At 35.9% G+C, this 22,362-nt stretch overlaps 1 protein-coding gene across 1 annotated transcript; it reads left to right on the plus strand.

The window, feature by feature from the left end:
- The first annotated feature begins 8,350 nt into the window (after positions 1-8,350).
- LOC119787001 (syntaxin-10) lies at positions 8,351-20,987 on the plus strand. The gene is made up of 9 exons (XM_038290620.1): positions 8,351-8,482; positions 8,908-8,983; positions 9,996-10,089; positions 11,473-11,567; positions 12,683-12,745; positions 12,881-12,964; positions 16,141-16,247; positions 17,563-17,657; positions 18,853-20,987. The coding sequence occupies exons 1-9, from the start codon at positions 8,448-8,450 to the stop codon at positions 18,927-18,929; spliced, it is 726 nt and encodes a 241-aa protein (XP_038146548.1). The 5' UTR covers positions 8,351-8,447; the 3' UTR covers positions 18,930-20,987.
- Positions 20,988-22,362: the final 1,375 nt, after the last annotated feature.

Genomic DNA, 22,362 nt, shown 5'->3' on the forward strand with positions numbered 1-22,362 from the left:
CAAGTTTTTGAGATAATGCAATTACATTTTCTTTTAAATACAAGCCTTTAAAATCAAACATCGCTTTATTAAAGAAGAAAATCCACTAGGAAACCTTTATTTCCCTTATATTACAACCAGTAACCTTGTGTGTTATGTTACAACAACACATGCTCTTTAAGTGTTCATTTTCTGCCAGTAAAACTTGTTATCAGCAACAAAAGCAATCATGAAAAGCAATCAGTCTTTGTTGTAAAATGAAGAAGAAAAAAAAAAGAGTTGCAACCATGGAAACCTCTTTGACAATGTTTCACCACACGTTATAAACACTGCAGCTTACCTAAACTGCATGTCACATTTTGATGTGTGATCCATCTTTTATCCACTTAAGATAATTAAAAGAAAAGGGGAGCGCTCTTATTTTATGTATTCTAAACTGAAAAAATTTTAAGAAAAACTCTTAGATAAACATTTTTTATGATTTAGGACTACATTACATGTGATGTGCATAAGCAAAGACTTAACTCCTGGACTGCAGCCAGCGGCTTGCCATGGAGACGGTGTTGTGTGTAATATACTTACACCGCCTCTGCCTGAGGCTAATGTGTGGTGTAGAGAGTGTATGACACAGAGCAGGGTGGGGCCTGTTTCTTCTCCAGGCAGCTTTTCTCCCTGAAGAACAAACACTGGTTGGTAAGGCTGGGAGTTGACCTAGTTGCAGAAACACATTCAGATACAGGCAAACGTTGAATAAAGGAATATAAGAAATAGGAAATGCATGATAATGATGAGCACTTTAAAAAAAAAAACAATAGAGATTCAGGCACAATAAGTTGGATGTTTATTTTCTGCATTTATAAACTGTGTTCTCAGATCTTTACTTAATTTTCCTTCTTTTAAGCAAGTCTGTGCATATTTATATTAGTTTAGATTTAATCCTTTGAAAATTATTGTTTCTTCTCTGAGCTTTATTTTTAAACATTCTAGTGATTTTTAAATTCTTCCCTTAATTTGTTTTCGTTTAGTGACCTAGTTATCAGAACCCTTTTATAATAAGTTACTGAAATAAATGAAATGAAATATATTTTCAAGAGGATCCATAACTCAAGGGATAATAATTTACCATACCACATGTTAAGTCAAATATATAATAGGTCATAATTTTGTCTAACAGAATTGGCTAGATGTTTCAAGATTCAAAATCAAGTTTCTTTTGTGATCATCTGAGTAACCAGACCGAAATCCTGCTGGAAACTTGTAAGGTGAACTGAAGAGAAGAGCACATGGAACAGGATCCAGGATCATGCAAGCAGAAATCACCAAATGACCACTTTATCTCCATATGTGCTGCCCCTTTGAAATCTGCAACAAGAAAAAGGAGTTGTCCTAACAAAATGGGCTTAGAAATTATTGACTGGACTCATTATTGTGCTAATTAAGACAAGAAAAAACTAATATTAGCAAATGCAAGATTTTATTTTGACTTTTTGATTTGTTACTCAAATCAAAATGCCTGGCTTTTCCACCTTATTTCAGTATGCTTGTTTCTTCTAAGATATTTGACCACTCTTTACCATTAGCGTTAATACTTATGCCTACTAATCTATAAATAATGCTGCTGATCTAGATGCTCAGCAATGTTTGACTTCGGTAACTGCCCAGCAACAGCATCTAGATCTATGGGTTTAGGAGGTAAGAAATATTGACTTAGTGACATTCTATGTATTTCAGGAAGGTTTCATCCCTGATATCCAAAGCTAAATGCACGGCATCCTCACAAGGAAGACTTTAGGGCGCCACTGCGTAATAGATCTATTTTTAGACGCAGCTCTCTCTTTCTCAGGTTGTTATCTCAGCATTGATTTCTTTTGTTATGCTATGGCCGACTTGCATAACTTTGGTTTAGAAAGGCTTAGATTTCCCTCTGACAGTAAAACAATGAAAAGGAAGGAAATTATATCTGTAATGCGAAGGAGTAAAATGCCAAAAATCAATGTGATGTAAAAAGTTGTATTTATGAAAGCAGGTAATACTTTCTCTGAATGTTTAAGACAGATCCCGTGCTCTAAATCTTTGCTGTTTTGTTTTTGTTTTATTCACAAAAGGAAGTTTTTCATTTCAGAGGTGACAGGTTTGCCCTCATCTTATTAAGGGGAAGTACATGGAAAGTAATATGTTCCAGTAACTCATGTTTATGATGGAGCATTTCTGAACTATGACTTCCTGCTTGGCTGCATATTCTGGTTTTACAACTGGATTTTTATTTTCGATTACTAAAGGCCCGCCTTCCTTTGGTAGACAGTACTTGTTAGGTAATGAAAGCTGAAGCTATGGATAAGGCAGAAAAAATAATAAAGCTTACAAAAGATTCATAATTAGGAAAAGCTTTCCGGTTCTAGAAGATAAATCCTAACCATAGGAACTAGAGCAACACAGAGAGGTTTAGATCAAATCCCCAGGATCACATCTAAGACCTAAATCCAGTTAATAATTTGTGGCTATAATTGAAAACTGACTTTTAAAGATGGTTTCCATGTATCCTGAAAAAGAAGGAAGTTTGTAAACTCTCCCAAAATAAGATTAGCTTAGATTAGATGAGCTTTATTGATCTTACAGCGGAGAAATTCACTAGTCACATATTGGCATAGTAATTAAAGAAGGTGCAAACAAGGAGGAAAAGGTGCATTAGGAATAAAAATAAATAAAAAGAATAGAAATAAGAAATAAACCTCAAAGGAATCTATTTTATTTGCACAAACTACAAACTGTCTTGCTAAGCTACTTTATTGATGAGGGGACACACCAGGCTTATTTAATGTATCTTAGATAGCAATGAGCTAAAGCTTTCTGGGTTACAAAGGGTAACATAATCTGATATGTACTTTGATATCTAGAGAAAGATTGAACTGATAAAAACAAAGGTCCGCCCAATTCATAAGAACAGGATTTCTTGAGAAACAAAAGGTATTTTTTATTGTGAAAAAAAAATAGATTTGTTCATGTCAATGAGGAAGTATTTTTCTATACTGTTGTTTTAGAAATAAATAGGTGACCTTAGAGGTCATGATCAGTGTTTATAGCTGACGCTTTATATTGTTACAGCGTGTTACAGTAGGAAACAGGATAAAGGCAGGAAGGAAGGACTGGGGGACAGCTTTGGTTGGATTGAAAGAGTAAACCACAGGAACAAAGAGAAATGGGAGGGGCAGGATTGGAAGAAGTGCAGGGAGAAACATGAAGACAGGGAATCTAAGGATTTGCTGAGCTTTGCATTTTTTCTTTACAAAACCCATGAAAAAGTGATAAATAGGGCATTCCAAAAGTATTAAAACCTCAAGAATTCTTTTGCAAACGTTTTTATGTCCAATTGTTTAATTACCACAGACATTAATGTTACTGGCTGTGATTTTAATTGACTGACCAACAAAAATATAATTTTTTAAAATCTTTTCATAAAAAATCTGAAAAGAGCTTTATCTATTTATCAAATCTAGAAACTGAAATTGTTTGCCTTTTCAAAAATGAGTCAGACTGGATAGCCTTGTTACCCAGTGTTTAGGTCCATCCCTCCTCCCACCAGCATATCAGCTTCCCTGTCTCCCTCTGAGAATAATGTCGCCACCACGTTTCAATACCAGGATGCTGTGCTCATGTGTTTGGGTGTATTTTTAGTTTTATTCTGATCTCATTTACCCAGAGAATCTTTCACACATTTGCTGTGTCTTCAAACTTGCTTCTCACAAACTGCAAAGGGATTTCTAGAGACTTTCTTGCAACAATGGCTTACTTCTTGTCAATGCTCCGTAAATTTCATAGCCGTAGAGTGCACAGCTAATTGCCTAGTCATTTTGTCAACATACTCTTCCTGAGCTGTGGATCATTGCAGCTCCTTCAGGATCACCTTCTCTTGTCTGGTTTAGTGTAGGTCACAGCTTTAGATTTTGTTTTGCTTTGAACTTCTCTATAATCTTATCAATTATCTTTATGTCTTACTCTTTATGATATATGTCCACTAATGTTGTTAATGGCGATTTAGGGAGATATTTGAAGGTAATTTTGAATCATACACTTTTTGAATATTGTAACTCAATTCAAATTTGTAGAGTGAAATAAAATAAAGGTTTTGAAGAGGCTTCTGCTTCTTAGCTCCTAAGGGGGGAATAGCCATTGTCCTGTTTTTGGTGCACTCTCTGCCAGGTGTCTTGCTCTGATTTCCCGGCTGCTCCTGTGGGAGCTTCACAATACGGCCCTATTTCGTGGGAAAGCGGCTGTTATCAAGCCACTCCTGGAAATTCCGAACTGGGACCATCTCTGTAGGATCTGCTCGACGCAGGGATGCCGGCTTTGCTCAGGTTTCCTAAGTAAATACACAACGTGACCTTGACCCCTGTGCAAAATGCTTTGCTGGCCAGGCGAATTGCCAAGTGAGCAAAAGCACACAAAACTGGTGATTTTTTTTGCTGGTTTCACGTTTGGTGTGAACCAGTGGCGGCTGGTCAATAGAGGGCGCTAGGGCACAGCCACATCCACCCAAAGACATTTATTAAAACATAAAAAAAAAATAATAATTCAATTATAAATTTAAAGTATTTCTAAATATATTCATGACGAGTAAAGCTGATTCGTTCCACCCTGGGGTGCAAAAACCTTTGCCCATTGACTCTTGTTAAAAGTTGTACATGTGCATTACTGTAGCTCCTCTGCAATACAGAAGGATAGGACAGCTTCGGGCGCAGGAGACATGCACCCTGAGCTGATAGGAACTGTCATCACAGTGTTAGTGTGGCTGATTGACAGGTGGAGTCGAGACAAGAGAAGCTGGAAGTGAAAGCGTTTGGGCCTGATCAGCCGCAATAAAAACTAAATATCAGCAGTTCAAAAAAATATGGAGACTGTAAACTTGCTTTATTGTGCTTTCCCTGCCTTTCTACTTTCCCTTTTTCAAACGTCAGGATCTGACCCAGCATGGATCCGGACAGGTATGACTGATTTAAAACACTTTTTAGAAAAGGTAAAGAAGAATAAACAACCTGGGATTAAGATTGAGAATAAATATAATATAGTGCACTTTTTCTAGATGTTTGTTAATTTGCATAGTTGCTCTTAAATTAACACATTCTCAGAAATATAAATCATTTTTTTTATATTAAAAAGATGCAAAGCTGACTTATAGATTCTCCAATATCAAACTGGTGCATTATTTTTTTAGGCTTATGACACCATATCGGACCATGCAAAACACAGATTTGTGTTTTTATAATGTGTGTTTCTATAATGTTTTTTTGTTGTTGGCATTCATATTAATATACTGGTGTGATAACTTAGTATAGGTTTGATTGGTTTTTAGTAAACGTCTATTTTGAATTTATAGCCCCCCTGGAGAAAACTCAACTGCAACGCTGTAACTGTTGTGAACTCACCATAAGTCACAAAGCTAGTATATCTAGCAAAAAGACTTTAAAACATGCTAAAATATAATATAAATCAGTGGCCATATCCTTCAACCTTGTCTTTCGAAGGAAACATGGCAGTAGGCCAAATGAGTTGTTTCTCAATTCACTAGAACGTAATTATGGACTTGTGTTATACCAAAGAAAAACATAGCAAGTATGGACTTGGGGAAAACCGATGCACGCAGAACAAATCTGTGTCAATTTGAACCGAGGTGGAGTTCTCCACAAACTGCTTATTTGGACCTGCATTTCACTTCCTGCTATTAATAGTCTCTAGATAATAGATTTTTTTTTTTTTTTATTTAGTGGGGGAATAATGATAAACACAAATCAAATTAAAGTTTTGCAGAGTCAGAGACTCAAGTAGATTTTATAGTCAAATTCTACTTTCTACTTCGCTTCATTTCGAGAAAGCTGCTCTTTACTTGTTACTTTTGGGTCAGCTTAGCTTTTTAATCTGCTGTTGTTGTTTTTTTTTATTTTCTTGAAAAACAATTTCAGCATGTAAGATAGCAGTCCTTAGGCTTGAATTTAGACACCGCTTTTGCAGAAGTTAGTACACCATTCCACAAATGTGAGTAACTCATTAGAAATATTATTTGTAGTCTATACATTTTAATGAGGCGTGAATTGATGCCATGTGGCCAAGTTGTTTAATAGGATGAGTTCTCAAGTTGTGGTTTTACCATTCCATGGTGAAAGTGTGAGGAGAATCTGGACACTCCTGTTTTCTTAATTTTAATAATAATCAAAATAGCTGTCCTTATTTTTTGTGGCTGATTGATGCTGAAGTTTTTTACAGATGCTGTAGAAGTTGTAGCAGAGTGGTTCTACACATCTGTACATCAGGTGGTTTCTGAAAGTTACAAGGTTCTTTAAGTTGCTCTGAAAATTATACAGAAATGTGCTGATGTTAGAAAATGTAATTAGTATTTTTGAATACTGAAATAGTTTTAAATGCATGTGCTTTTGAATGAGTACTCTAATATGTTAACCTGAGTAGATCATTGACTGAGTAACTTTTTATTTTTAGTTGAATAATATTTGATTATTCAAATAATGAAATATTTTGAGGGGGGGGGGCGAAAGTGGATAGAACCTCAGCGTCAAGCCAAAGATAAGACTAACTATACTTTCCTACTGCCTTTGCAAACAAATAGACGCATATATTTAAACATCTAAACATCTGTGCTTTCTAGATAAAAGGTATAGTGGATAAAATACTGTCAGGTTTGAGTTCTGGGGCGAACATCTTTTCCGTCATTACTTACCTAGTTTTATCAATAATCATTCTGCATAAAATTGATATTTAGAAGTACTAATATCTACATAAATTGATTATTAAATGGGTTTTTATTAAAATAGTAATTTATCTATGATTTCACTGAAGACTCCTAGATGACTTGCAGAAACACATCATTTTCTCTTTAGCCCATATAACACATCGAGTTCTGAAAAGAGCATGAATTTTGTATTTATCATCTTTAATGTTAGTATAGAGATGTGTATGATTAACCACATTGTTTTTGTTGTTAAGAAATTATGAATACGTGAAAAAATACCGGTAGTAAGTAATATATACTTAAGAGTATTACTGTTGTCACCATCTCTATTAGAGGGGAAAAATGGTAGTGGTGGCCACAAGGGTGGTCAATGATTGGCTAAGGGTGGCCATCGCCACCTCTGGCCCCCCATCTACCTCTGCCCCTGTGCCAAAAGGAAAAGAAGTACAAAGAAAATGTAATTGAATCTATTTAATCTATCCAAATTTAAAGTATATATAATAAACAATCAGACAAAAAAAAAAACAGTTTTAGAGGTTAAAAAAATTGAATCATACACAAGTACTACTGCTGCATTACTTTTTTCTTTTTATTGGAAATTTTAATACATTTAAGTTTGTCTTCTTGCTCCCACTGCAGCTTTTAACCTGGTTTTTGTCAAAGTATTTGATAAAGCCAAGAGAGGCTCTATAAACCTTGGTGAACCTACACTCATATATCTACGGAAGATGATTAGGGCCACTAAAAAAAAAGAAAAAAAAAAGTTTACTGATTTTTAAATATTATTTCAGTTTAATATGGGAGGAAAAAAAGGACTTTTTCCTCAGAATTCTGACTTTTATCTCAGAATTCTGACTTTTTTCTCAGATTTCTGACTTTAATTTTAGAATTTTGGATCTTAATGTAGATGGGCACCATGAAGGAGGAAATGTGGGTGCGCTTAGCTTCACTGACAAAGATGTGAGTTGTTTGGGAGGGCCAGTAACACAGGGGTGGAAAATGATAGAATTAGGCGACTTTTTACATGCCAGAGGGGTCCCTGGTGATGCTATTTCTTTACTGGAAGGCAGAAGGTGATTAAAACAAGAAAGCTAGTTTAGTCTCTAAAACAGACATGGCTACGGCTTGATTCTAACATGTTTGCTAACTGCGAGAATTCAGTCAGAATTCTGAGAAAAAAGTCAGAATTTTGAGATTAAAGTCAAGATTCTGAGATTAAAGTCAGAATTCTGAGATTAAAGTCAGAATTCTGAGAAAAAGGTAAGAATTCTGATATTACAGTCAGAATTCTGAGAAAAAAGAGTCATAATTTTGAGATTAAAGTCAGAATTCTGAGAAAAAAGTTGGAATCCTGAGAAAAAAGGCAGAATTCTGAGATTAAAGTCAGAATTCTGAAATTAAAGTCAGAATTCTGTGGAAAAAAGTCAGAATTCTGAGATTAAAGTAAAAATTCTGAGATTAAAGTCAGCACTCTGAGAAAAAAAAAGTCAGAATTCTGACTTTTTTCTCATATTTTACTGCAATAAAATTTAAAAATCAGTTAACTTTTTTTTTTTTTTCAGTGGCCCTTATCCTCTTCGGCATAGATATCCATAATATCTATGCTCTTCGGTACATATCACTTTTCTTCGGAGGTGGGAGTAATTTCCACTGACGTGTCAGGGGGACGTCTGCGTGGGCGTCAACATTGCGCATGCGCACGCGCTAGTTAGGCTTACAGAGAAAGGAAGCAATGTCGATAGAGGATCCGTTTTTCGTTGTAAAGGGGTGAGGAATAAACAAAATGAAACCGAAAAGCCCATTTTTACTTTGAAAGCTTTAGCTATAAACATATACCGTTATCAATTGTCAACCACACGATTATTGCTGTGTTACTTTTAATGGAGTTCTGCCAGAAGAGTTAGCTATGCGGATAGCTGTAGCTAGCTAGCATGTATAAACAGTAGGACGCAGGGATTATTATTATTATATGTTTGTTAGTTTTAATATTAATAAAAACATGCCTGGAAAAAAACTTGATTTGGTTTCACTTCGCTTTAAATGAAATTAGTCTGGCTGCTCTGAAGGAGCTTAGAGATGTGATTTAGCTGCAGGCGAATCTGGACGCCCAGCCAAGTGTCTCTGAAGGGTGCAGTTAATCAGCTGCTAGGTTCCGCACTGTAATGTTTGTTTGATGTGTTTTTGGTTTCCAGGGAGGTGCAGAAGGCCCTCTCTCGTGCTCGGGGTCTGTTTGATAGATGGGAGGAACTGTTACAAGAGGGCACACAGGTGAGCTCTGGTTGTTCTTGTTGGTAGATATTTGACAGCCACACTTTTAAAGATAACACACTCATTCACTGCAGACTCAGTGGGATGGGCTGGTGTTTTATATGCTCAGAAATCCTCAAATGGAGTATTGATTAATGCACAAAGTCACTATTTTCATAAAATGAGCAATGATGAACAATTAAACCTTAATTCTTGTTGTTTTGTTGCAGATAGGAAACTCAAAGAAATTGTGTCCCTTGCTAAAATCTTCATACACATTTTTCTCATTTATGTCTTTTTCAACTTACACTCTGAAATTAATATCTTAGAGAACCAACTTTAGCACAATTACGGTATCAGTTGTTGTAATTGTGCTAAGTTATTTCAGCTGCTTATCCTTGAACTTCTTGCAGGGTTTCCTTGTCTTAAGGAGGCTGATTATTCACTGGCGTTCCCAAACAAACCCTTGATATTTTCACTGAAAAGCATCTTTAGATTTAATTACACCCACACAGGAATCATTCTGATAGTATTATCTTTTATCCTTGAAACCAGGGATTGCTTTGGATTGTGTGGATGCAAGTGCAAAACAGCCAGATTTTTAGCTTTTATTTGTTTAAATCGGACTCAAATCATTTAATGTTACACTTCTATTTCAGATATATGCAGTAATTTGGGTTTCTGTATAACATAAAACCTCTAAAATACCTATATCCACTTTTGCATGCTACTGTGAGGGATAAGAATATGATTTTTGTTGTTTTTTTTTTAAACCATGTTTTCATCAGTTTTCAGTATCACTTCAATAAACGACTATCTGACCGTCTACTCTTTGGTTTTTCTACCACCATCAGCCAGAACTAAGATATGGTCAGACGACTTCAAACTAACCTTTGAGAAGCAGACACAATGTAAAAGTCTACTGATGCAGTCATCATTTAGCTCTAAATCTCTAAGCAACATATGTTATTAAAGCAGACTGCGTGTGATTAAATATTGTTTGGTTGGTGAGTGTTTGTGTCTGTTGGTTCAGGTGAGTCGAGATGAGCTGGACTGGAGCGCCAATGAGCTCAGGAACTGTTTGCGAGCCATCGACTGGGACCTGGAGGACCTCAGTGAAACGATCAGTATCCTTTAAATCCAGACCGACGCAATGATCACAATGAACATGTGGTTTTGTAGAACTGTTACAACCCCCACCCTTAAGACCACTAAAGGGTAAATTCTGGCACTGGGTGTAACACAAAAGTCAGTAAACTAAAAGATGATGTCAGCAGGAAAATATGATTTATTTACAATTTGCAGGGTCACAAAAAAAAAAAAACCAGCAAAACAGGGAAGCTTAAAGCCTCAGGGTCTCCAAGGCCAAAACAACAAACAACCCCCCCCTTACTTATAAAACAAAACACTTTCTAACATAGAAAATGAAAAGAACATACAATACCTGGACTCCCTGGCTAACCACAAAACAAGGAGAAAACATTTCAACAAAAATGACAGAGAACCCCTACCAGCTTCCACTGTGCACAGAAAAACAAAACTTTAGTCAATCAATTGTTCAACATGAACACACACAGAGACATTCAGCTCATGAACAAGATCACTTCAGATCAAGGCCCAGTGAATAAGAGAAGGGGGCCTGACATCTCAGGGTTGAAGCTCTTTATGAGGTGGCTGACGAGCTTCAACGCATTGCACCTGTAACAGCCAGGGAGACCTGAAACACAAACAGAGAGCTCTCTCATGAAGAGAGCTCCTAGAGGTCAGTCACCGTAACAAGAACATCAGTGTTTCTATCAGTTTCGTTTAAACCTGGTACAGCTGAAACAATCTGATTAATCGATTATTTAAGTAAACAACAACTAGTTTAGTAATCGATTGATTGTTAACTGGAGTATAGAGACTCTAAAACAGGCCTTTAGCTGACAGAGCAACCCATCAACTTGACCAAAATTGTATCAAAAATATGTAAACATTTTGCATTTAAGATAAAAATACTTTTTAGTCTGTCAATATGCTCTATCCTGAACTCCTCAAGTGGAAAAGTTTTAGTTTTACCTAGTTTACTTTTGCAAAAAGTCTTCTTTAAGGAACCATTGGCTATCCGATTATTAATCGATTAATTGAAAAAATAATTGACAGATAAATCGATATGCAAAATAATCGTTAGTTGCAGCCCTAAAACCTAGTTATGTTTATTTAATTTGTATGTAAAGTTAAATCAAAGATCTGAATTACCAAAGTCAAGTTATTCATTTGAAAGAATATGCCAATTAAGGCAATAAGTACAACAATACCTTGGAACAACGTATTTAATAAGGAAGCCATTGCAACTGTTTTCTAAATATGCAGTTTATTGTATTTTAATAACAGAATAATTACATTGTCTGCTTTTAAAAATGTTCATATATTTACCCACTAATATATCAGCTCGTTTAGGCACCTGGAGGAATTCTGGATTTTAGTATTTCTACACTTCAGTACTTCTGTTGGGTCCTTAACTGGGTCAGGCATTGTGGAGTCAAACCCAGGGAAGTTCAAGCTGGGCGACAATGAACTTCAGGAGAGGAGAGACTTTGTGGAACGAACCAGGAAGTCCGTTCAGGTCGGTTCATTACTGCAGATTTACTTTACTTTGAGCAGCATTATAACCATCAGCATTCAGGGTTCTCTACATGATCAGTTATACTAATGAATGAAGTTACTGTTTAAAAAAAAAAAAAAAAACTTGACATTACGCTATTTTACTTTTTTGTTAAAACCATTTCTTAGAAATTCATGAATGTAAAACCACTTTAATTGTTCAAATTCTAATGGGATGATCATAGACCTTCCAAAACAAGGTGAATCATTGTGGGATTTTTGGTCTGGATGTTTATCCCAGTCACCGCTTTGTATCCATCTGTTCATTTAGATGATTTCTGGCCATGAGTTAATCATGGAGTTTTAGTATTACTTTAAAATGAGCTTTAAAAGGACAGAAATGTGTCAGAAAATGGATGTCTTGGGGAAAAAAATGTAAAGCCTAATAAATCTTAAACAGTTTTAGATGAAAAAGTTAGTCGGTTTCTAATATAATTTATGTCATACAGGAAAAGCCTCAGTAAAACGTTTTTTATTACTTTAATATTATCTGAGTGTTCATTAAACTAGCCTGATAAATCATGTATTAAACAAAGGATAGATTTTTTTATTGTCTTTTTCATTTGATTTTACATGTATGTCCAAACTTTGTCTCTTGGTCAAAGGTGTTTAGTTTTAAAGGAGCTCCTCACCTACAGAATAGATTACTGCACAAAGTCTGGTGCAGTTTGACCACAGAGGTGTTACTGATTAAACACACAGCGTTAGCGCGGTAGGCTGCCCTGCACTCTGTGCACTGACTGTTTATACAACAAGCAGGCCTGGTTATGATGCACGTCACTAGATTTGTTTTCACAGCTGTTGAGAAACTCTTCACCAAAGAAAATCGGTGTTTAAGTTTTACACACACTAAAATTAGTCAGTTTTTAGCACCACTTACAAGTTAAGATAGCATTTCTAAAGGTTCTGATGGAACTAGGTCATTTGAGAAATTTGCTGATGGGAATAAAAATATTTCTAAGATTTTTACTAAGCCCATTGATGATTTTAGGTGGACATCATAAAAATGATCTTGATGAAGCTCTGTAAGGTGAAATAACTTTTTAAAATGTTGCTATTTGAAATTTTTCTTTGCAGGAGATGAAAGATCAGTTGTCCAGGCCATCTGCTGTGGCTCAGACAGAAAAGAAGAGCAGGCAGGTCAGTGCTCTCTGTAAGCAATGAAAAACAACAGCATGGCTGTGTTTTCTGTACCTTCTAAGATGCACTCATGTTATTTATGTATTTGGATCTTACATGTGTTTGCGTGTTCATCCTGGCCTGCTGGCTTTAAAGAAGCAGGACCGGTCAACTGGACTGGAGGCTCACCTGGTGTCGGCCAACTCTAGGTACATCCAGGAGCAGCAAGAGCAGCAGCAGGTAAAAAAAAAAAAAAAAGGCGCAATTGTGAAGTTTCATGATTGCATTTGTGTGTAATTGTGATACTGCCTCCACGATTACACGGGGCAGGGTTTCAAAGGAAGGCAACAAAGTTCAAGGATCAGTGAAAGGAAAATTTGGGTAATGACAAATTACTGAAATTAATGAAAAAAGTAACATTTTTACAAGCCACCATCTCTTCAACCGCTCATTTTGTATAGGTTACAAAGAAAATTAAGTTCAACTAAAAGTATTTTTTGGAAGCTGCAGACATCATCATCTTAGAGCCGTTTATGCTCTAAGGCAGAGGTCATGGATTAGTGGACCGCAGTCCGGATCCGGACCCACCTGCTGGCTAATCCGGACCCAACCTGATTTAAAACATTTATAAATTATCGCATGTTGTCTGACGACAGTGTCTAAACGTCACTTGTGCCGCTTCTCCTGTTACCCCGAAATCCCACATCCTCCGTCTCCGCTCCGCCCCGCAGCGCTCCAGACCTCCTGCACAAAGCAAAGCCTACAGCCTCCACTGTTCCTCCCGTATTGCTGCGCTCCGACTTATTCTCAGAGCTCGAGGAGAGCATGCGTGATATAATCATTAAATTCGTAGGAGCAAAACATGCAGAAATGAATGCTTAATTTAATATGACATATTAAAAAAATCCCCATCAGCATCCAGGCATATGTGTGGTTTCTGATGGAGATGAGAAATCTGCTTCCTGGTCTGTTGAAGTACCAATAGTTTGCATCCAATCTTGTAAATAAACGGTGTTCGTTTTTTTAAATATATAAGAATTATGCTCTAATTTGTAGTTACCGATCTGTTGTTACTTTATTTTAATTTGATGAACTGGATCTTCTTGCCGTTGTTTTTCCCTGTTTGGTGCGGTTGCAATCGCGGATCTTGACCTGGCCGGACCGGAGCCTGATCATTTAGAGTATGTTTGGCCCAACCTGCTGCTGTGAAGCAGGATTCTCCACCATGAATAGAATCAAAAAATAAATATGGATCCAGGCACCAAATGAGCACATTGATATGTACGTTATAATGGCTTTGTCTCCATTTAAACCCAGGTCTAAAGCCTTGCAGGGCAGCCTAAAGCCCACTGCTCTCATTAAGCCATAAAAAAGAAAGAAAACAACAAATGGTCATTTCAGGTGTTTTATAAAATATATGAATCCGGAAATTGTCTGTATACCAAACTGAAAGATTGTTGTTCTCTACTTCAAAAAACACTTTAGATTATAAAATGGAAGAATTCTCTCTTTCTTTCTTTTTTAATTCAATGTATAACATGGATGAATAACACCTAATTTTACTTCAGTGTTAAATTCTATTTTAAGTAACAGATCATTAGAAATGTCTCCAGACCTTTAGTGGTTGATGATTTTCTTTATTCAGACCCCTTGATTTTTAATTGGTTACCCTAGCTCTAAGGTATAAAATAATTTTTTTTTGTCGTTAGTTTACCTTATGACTTTTAATTACATGGATTTAAAGTGCAAATGCTTTAAGCAAATTTTTAAAAATTACATTTTCAAAAAGTGTATTTTTAATTTTAAAGTTCACCTCCATGTAAGTATTTGAAAATGAGCTTTTTTTAAAATTATTTGCTAAACTGGGGGAAAATATAAAAACGAATGAATAACAACTTTAAAATAACACAATTCATTAGTTGTTTCCAGTTATGACTGATAATAACACAGGATCAGCTGGTTAAGTTGGTTTGTTTCTTTAAAAGAAAAGCTACACTGGAAAAACGACCTAGAAATAAGTACAAATTTCTTAAAATAAAAGTATTTACCCTTAATTTGAACAGGTAAATAAGAGTTTTCCAATGGAATGAGTGTTTTTACTCTTAAAATAAGATAATTAGATAATATGCACTTGAAAAAAGACAATGCAATTGTGTTTTTCTTATTTTAAGTGTATTTTTACTTTATCCATTGGAAAAATGTTTCTTTTACCTCCTCAATCCAAGAACAAATGCTCTTATTTTAAGAAAAAATGACTTATAGATTTAGATTTTGTACAATGTATTATTTCACTCTAAACCACTGTGGTCTACAGAAATCTTTTTTTTTTTTTTTCATCAGCTTCCGCGTTGAAACCCCCTCCCCCCCAAAGGTTATTATAAATCGCTTTGGACTGTTATCCACTAAAGAACTTTCTGTTAAAAATGTTGGTTCCAAGCTGCCATTTTCACCTTCACACAACTTTCTAAAGATTTTAGAGACGCTAATTTCTGTAATTTCTGTTGACAGGCCTTGTTTTAGAGAATATACATAAAACATATTTGTTTCTAAATGATATCTGTCAGGGTGTAATGAGTAGATTTGGCCATAAAGCCCACTGAACTGAAGCAACGTTGGTACGGGGACACTGACACAACTCTTGATCTTTATTGTTTGTTCATGTTAAAGGAAATATCAGCCTTTGTTCGGCCTCATTTCTTTATAATTCTCCTGGATGTGGCGTATGCTGTTGATCTTTTTGTTTTTAATACATTTTTATGCCATTTTATGAGTAACTTAGATTCTTCTGAACAATTTATTTTACTGGAGAAGCATGTACAGGAAACCTTATTAATAAAGAAACAACAACCTTCTGATGGAAAGCATCCTGCTACAGCGACGATTCAGATCTGTCCAGTTACTCTGTAGAAATGTTGGGCAGTAAGGAGAAAGAAAGACGGGTGACGGATGTTGGACTGAATGCGCAGGTCAAAGATCTGTTTGCGTTTCCACACTGAATGAAATGAAAGATTTCTCTCTGTCGGACTGAATAAGGTTTTATTTCTGCTTCCTGTGCTGCGGGTTGACACGGGCTTTTAATGAGTCAGCTGTGTCATCACACATCCCGTTAAGCTCTAATGAAGTTGAAAGTAAATGAATTTCTCTATGTTTTGAAACCTGGAAGGAGGCAGATCTGATTCCTGTATAGAATTAACCAGAACATTATCGGGATTAGTATTTAATAGTCTGTCAATATAAGACAAGTTGGAACATAACCCAGTTTACATCACTAAGGGGGAAAAAGAAATCCAATGTGGAAAAATGTTACTGTTCTTTATTGATAGTTGTGGAGGATTTTTGGAGGTTGCTAAAGGAAACATCCTGAGATCAGATGTTAGTCAGCGATGGAAATGAAACATGTCTGTTTGTCTGTGCAGCTGATCATGCATGAGCAGGATGAGCAGCTGGAGTTGGTGTCGGGAAGCATCAGAGTCCTTAAAGACATGTCTGGACGTATCGGAGACGAGCTGGACGAGCAGGCTGTGTGAGTAACTCATGCTGAGAGAATTCAAACCATTTAAATTTCCTCAACTGAGCCTTTATTCTTTAGTTTTCTTTAATGTCAAATAAATGTCAGCAAATATTAGCCAGTAGTGATCTGTTAAAACCCGTTTTGTTCCCAATGAGGTTCTTTTTCTTGTTCTTGATATGTATTTAAGGTAGAGTAGTAAACACATTGCTAATATAGATATATTTATTTTTGTTTTTTTCTTTGAATAAAAGACCATTAATTTTGGAACATAATGAGATATATGTATCCTAAATGGGTATTTTGGCCGTTAAAATAATCTGATATTTATACTGCATTTAAGGAAGAGGTGAAAGATGTCAAACTAAATGCTGCGACGATTGGCTACAAGAACCAAAGTTCTTTTCACATTTTCTACAAGAATTTCATTCAGCAGATTGATTTTCTCTTTAAGAGCTATAAATAAGTAAATTGTAAGCCAAGCCATCTATTTAAAACTGTTATTGTGTAGTAAAACAGGGATTTAGAGAAAAACACATTCATTAAATTCAGTAGCTTTTTATGCAAAAGTGTTTCTATATATAAAAACAGTTGCAGTTTCTTACATTGGTGAAATTATTTTTCCAAAAGATTGCCAATGTTTTCTAAATTAACACAATCTGTGATGGACAGAAATGAACTCAGAAAGGATAAAATAGCAGCTTTGTCATAAATATGTAATAACTTTCACACTGACTGTCCATCAATGCAGGTTTGAGTTTTTAAGATCCAACCCACCCATACGCCGTCATTCCTGCTTAGGTTTAAATCTTCTCTTTTCTGCTCACTTCATTTCTCTGTGTATTTATAAAAGGATGTTTTTTTTTTCTTTAATCAGTTTTGCTTGAAAGTTTACACATCCTCCCATTAAAGAAAATTATCAATTCATTCTAGTAATTAAAATAACACAAAGCTGAAAAAAGTAGTAATAAATAAAAATGAACTAAATGATAGATTTAGTCAAAAGAAATATAGATTTAAAACAAACTCTCACATAAATGAACGTAAAGGTGCAGAAGTCTGACTGGACATTTCCATTTTTGATCGCCTCAAATTGTTGCTCAACGTTTTACTTCAGAAGCTCCACCAGGCCTGTTTGCTTACTTTATATATTAATATGTTTATAAATATACTCAAAATCGGTGTCATGATCTCCAAATTTTTATCATTTTCAATTTATTTACTGGCAGCTGATTTTTTCTCTGTTTTTAAAGGAAGGGCATATAAACTGCATATCAGTTTGATGGCATATGCTCCAGTTGAGGTATCTGGTCTCTATTTTTATCTCCAGCATGTTGGGGGATTTTGGAGATGAGATGGACCAGACGTCATCTCGCATGGATTCAGTCCTAAAGAAGCTGGAGAAAGTTTCTCACATGACCAGCAGTAAGTAAACAGATGAACAGTTTTCTTTGTTGCATCTCTTATGGTTAATCACTCTTGGAACCATGTTTTTCTTTTCATATTGTTGTTGTGGAGGAGAAGGGCTGAACAGGAAGCGATTCTTACATGTCGCAAACTTTTCTCTGCACATATTTTAGGAGTTTTCTTTACTAATCAGATATTTTTCAGTATGAATGCAAAGATTGCCCCTGACAGGATGGTAAACATTTCTGCACATCTTTACCTGGTAACCACATGCCAGAGACTATCAGGGATTTGATCCAAAATAATTGATAATATTTTCCAGAAAGTTGCCCTTCATTTGTGCAGGAGAAACAAAAATATCTGGATATTTCTAAAATGGGCTGATTTTTACCAGCTACATTTTAGAAAAAGGTAGCAGATGTTTTTGTCTTTTTTTAAAAGGCAAAAATCTCCTTTTTTTGGCACATCGTTTTACTTACCTACTCACATCAAGTGCAATATACATTTCACAAAACATGTTATTTACTTTTAGCTCGATTTTTTTTTTCTTTTCTTTCTGCTTTGAGGGAATAAGAGTTAGTGGAAGAAAGGAACACACAAGCAGGAAATGGAGGAAGGAAATAGATGATTGAAGTACACAAGAAAGAAAGGGAAAGTTAGGAATGGCAGAACAAGGGAGGAAAGGGTTAAGAAAGTAAGGAAGGAAGGAAGGAAGGAAGGAAGGAAGGAAGGAAGGAAGGAAGGAAGGAAGGAAGGAAGGAAGGAAGGAAGGAAGGAAGGAAGGAAGGAAGGAAGGAAGGAGAGAAAAACTATAAATGTAGGACATGAGGATTAAAAGAGAAAGGAAGAAATGATGGTTAAAGGAGGTAAAGAAGAAAGATAGAAAAGAGAATCAAGGATAAAATGAAGAACTGATAGGAAAGGGCACAAGGAAGGGGAAAACAAGGATACAGGAAAGGTTAGCAAGGCGAAAGGCCACTAGAAGACAGAAAAAAGAAAAACAAGTTAAGTTTTTTATATGGTGAATGATGTCATGTAAAACAGATATTTGATTTACGCATTATTCTAAACATAACTGTCTAGACCTGTAAAAAAAAAAATCTAATTTCCTTCCATACTTCTATAGACAGAACTGGATCAATGTCTTAATGTCACAATAACATCCTGGAGGAACAGTTTTGCATCAGCTGCTCTTCTGTGCTGCCCCCTGCAGGTCGAAGACAGTGGTGTGCCATCGGTGTGCTGGTTGCCATCTTGATTGTCGTCCTCATCCTCTTCTTTGCTCTTTGACGACCTCTGACCTCCTGATGATGTTCACCTGCTCCTCCCTGTCAGGATGAACAGACAGAAACAGATGGAAAGAAGAATGTCTCCTCCCTCCCCCTTGAAACACTCCCTTTACTCTCATGGAGTAGACAGTGGTCTGCAGAGAAGAGCTGAGACTCGATCATCAGACCCTCTTTGAATGGATCTGGTGGGCAAAAGATGGTATTATTTTTGGTGTATTTGTGCATTGCAGTTCTTGGTGGAAATTTTGGTACACAACAGGGGGAGAAAAACACAAAAGCTGCACATTGATTTGCTTCTGGAGATTATTTACATCATTAAATAAGACCTGCAGGGTTTGAGAAATACACCCACAGGTTCTTCATAATGATCAAATCGTAAACACCCTAAACAAGTGAAGACTCCATGCTGTCAAAGGAGCTTTTAAATATTCAAAAATTCTATCCGCTTGTGTTTTTAACCCAACACAAATAAAAATTCACAGGCGAGACCAGTGCTGGGCTGTTGCCTTAAATATATTTTTATACTATTTTTGAACTGTGGATAACTTCATGTGCCTACCTGTAAAATGGGATAAAAAATACATTACGGCTGGTTAAAAATGCTGAGTGGCAGTTTCTCTAGTCTATAAGCCTGCCGATCCGCATCTCTGCTGTCATAACTGCAAATGTGTGTAGTGCAAACATACGAGCTGGTGTCATATGCGGCTCATGTTTCATAGGGAATGGAGAAGTTCCAGCAGAAAGCGGTTTGATTTCCCAACCTGAGACAGGATCAGGTGAAGTAGGGTCTGCAGCCAACCCGCCTCTGCACTCCATCAGACGTTAAACTGCATGATTTGCCCTGGCTTTGTTACTCTCGCTGGCTGATGAGAGACGGCCTTGGCTCGGAGCGAATGGGTTCGCCTCTTTTATTCGAAATCTGCTAATGAGGGGAAGTAGTTGCTGGGCAAGATGTTTCTTTGTGTGGCCCAGATTCAGGCTCACAGCTCCCTCTGCTGGATGTTGTGGGTTATGTCCTTTTTAAAAATATGGCAACACTAAGGTTAGTTGGAAGTGCTGTATCTGAAGCACAATGCTTTAATTTACTGTTCTGCAAGTAAAAGCATATAACAATACAAAGATCATTCTGTAGGCTTCATTTTTTATTTGCGGTAATCCAAATGTCTTCACTTGAATTATAGATTTAGGAAGAAAAACAATCTTTCATCCCATTTGTCTCCTACTAACAGAGCCGAGTGAGGTTTACTCTTCTTGGTACGTGTGCTTTTAATCTCTTTTTAAATATCCAACCCATTGTGGTACGGTGAAAAGAAACAAAATCCACAGACGTACTTTCCACTTCTGTTACGACCTCTTGGAGCGAAACAGTAACTTCTAAAGCGTCTATATTTTTATTTGTGTTAAACTGAAAAACAACAGCATTGTGAAGTATTGTAGGACATTTGTTTAGCCTCATTTCTTTTGCTTTATCAAGTTTGGCTTCAAGAGACAAGAAGGAGAAAACAGCTTGAAGAAGTTAAAATCTTTTACACCAAAATAAGAATAAGGTTAAAAAAACGGTTTTGTAGTATTGAGAAAGTTTGGGAATTTTCAGTCCTAGTTACTGGCGAACCGGTTACTTTAAAGAAAGCTCCTTCAGAAGAGGGAATAACTGCCATTAAACGTGTCCTAAATATGTGCCAGTAGTCGCGACTTATCCTCCTACATACAACAGCAAAGAACACTTTGTTTGTAAAAATATCTTTTTGATGAAACGACCAAAAAGTTTCTGGATAAGATTGTTCTATTAATCTCTGGTATCATGTCTATTAGCACAATAAGGTATTTTATTTTTTGTTACTGTTCATTTTGCTGAACTGCCATTTTTATAGAAGTATGTTGTTTTATTTGCAGACTGATCCCAAAAAAAGAGAAAACATAAGAAAAACAGCACTGTCTGATTGCAGCTTCTCTGTGTATTTTATGAAATGTGTTTAACATGAATAATCAAGTTCAATTTGAAAAACTTTGTCCACCAAATGAGCTGTATGTTTGAATCAATACAGGATTTGGAGTCTTGCTTCCTTCTCTGATCTTTTATATATATTTATGAAAAAAAAAAGCTTTCAGCTGCGTCTGGATGTTTTTGAGATGCACTTATAAAAATGGAAACTTCATCATGTTCTCTAGAGAACCCGAACCATTATGTGAAATTGCATTTAGTTTAGCTGGAATTGAGGAGAGTGCGGGTGGCTCCCCTGTGCCTGGACCGACCGCAGTCCTGGCGCTGATGTATTTACATATTAGGGTAGCTCTACATGCACTAAAGGGACACTAAACATGCTTCATTTAGGCAGGAAGAACTCCCTCTTTGATAGAAGTCGCATTTTGATTTTAGTGTTTATTATTTAATACTGTTGAAATCCTTTAAACAATTTAGGAAAGTCCTGATTGGGATGTTTGAAGTTTCAGACCATTGGAACTAAATAGAACATCTCTCTAATTGTTTCTTAAAAGCATAACCAGAAGCGATTGCATCTATGCATAATGATGACTGTGAAAATCCAAAGAAATGTTGGTTCTTTACTTACCGTATGCTTATGTGTTCAGACAACTTGATGCAATGATGGAGGGCCTTAGGTTTTGTCTTCTGTAACCCTAACTTAAATAATCAGGTGACCTTTAGCATGATTTCCTGGTATTAAGGAGAAAATATATATAATTTATATTGTTTTTATTTAGACTATACAAATTGTTTCAAGGTACAATTTCAAAAATACCAAAATACATGTTCCTGATTTTTTTTTTTATGTTCTAAATGTGATATTAATGAAAAAGAAAGTCAACTAAAACCCAGCCTGTGTCCTACCAGAACATTTCAACAGAATAAAATATAAATTTGCTTTAGTAATTATGTCTAAAAAGGCAAATTAAAAAACTTTCATATTTTAAGCAATTTTCTAACATGACAAGTTGATTAAAAAAAAAAAAAACTGAAACATGGTTTCTAAACTATTTAGCAGTGCTAGCAAAGTTTCACTGACTTTTTTTACTTAGATGTACTGAGGCACTCGTCTTTGTGTTGGGAAATGTGCACAAAAGGTAGACGTGTTTGAAACCCAACAAAAATGCTGCCAAACAATTAGGCTGAAGTAGCACTGATTAGTTCCCACATCTCCCATGATGCAACAGTATTTTTTCTTCTTTTAAACCCTGGTATCTTTACTAAATGGTAGTGGCACAGAGGGAATCCTGCAGCACAAACTATTGACAGTTTTTTAAACACAAACTCCTAAGTTTGTTTTATTCTCTCGCAAATGATGAATAATACAATGAAAATGATTTGGTGTCCTTTCCTGAATTACTGGGATTAAAGGGACGAAAACGTGTGCAACAAAACAACTCAGCAGTCCAGTCGTGTTTTATTACAAATCTTTTATTAGGATGTCCATATT

Source organism: Cyprinodon tularosa, unplaced genomic scaffold (assembly GCF_016077235.1).
Source record: "Cyprinodon tularosa strain WSP-4 unplaced genomic scaffold, ASM1607723v1 ctg285, whole genome shotgun sequence".
Lineage (NCBI taxonomy): Eukaryota > Metazoa > Chordata > Actinopteri > Cyprinodontiformes > Cyprinodontidae > Cyprinodon > Cyprinodon tularosa.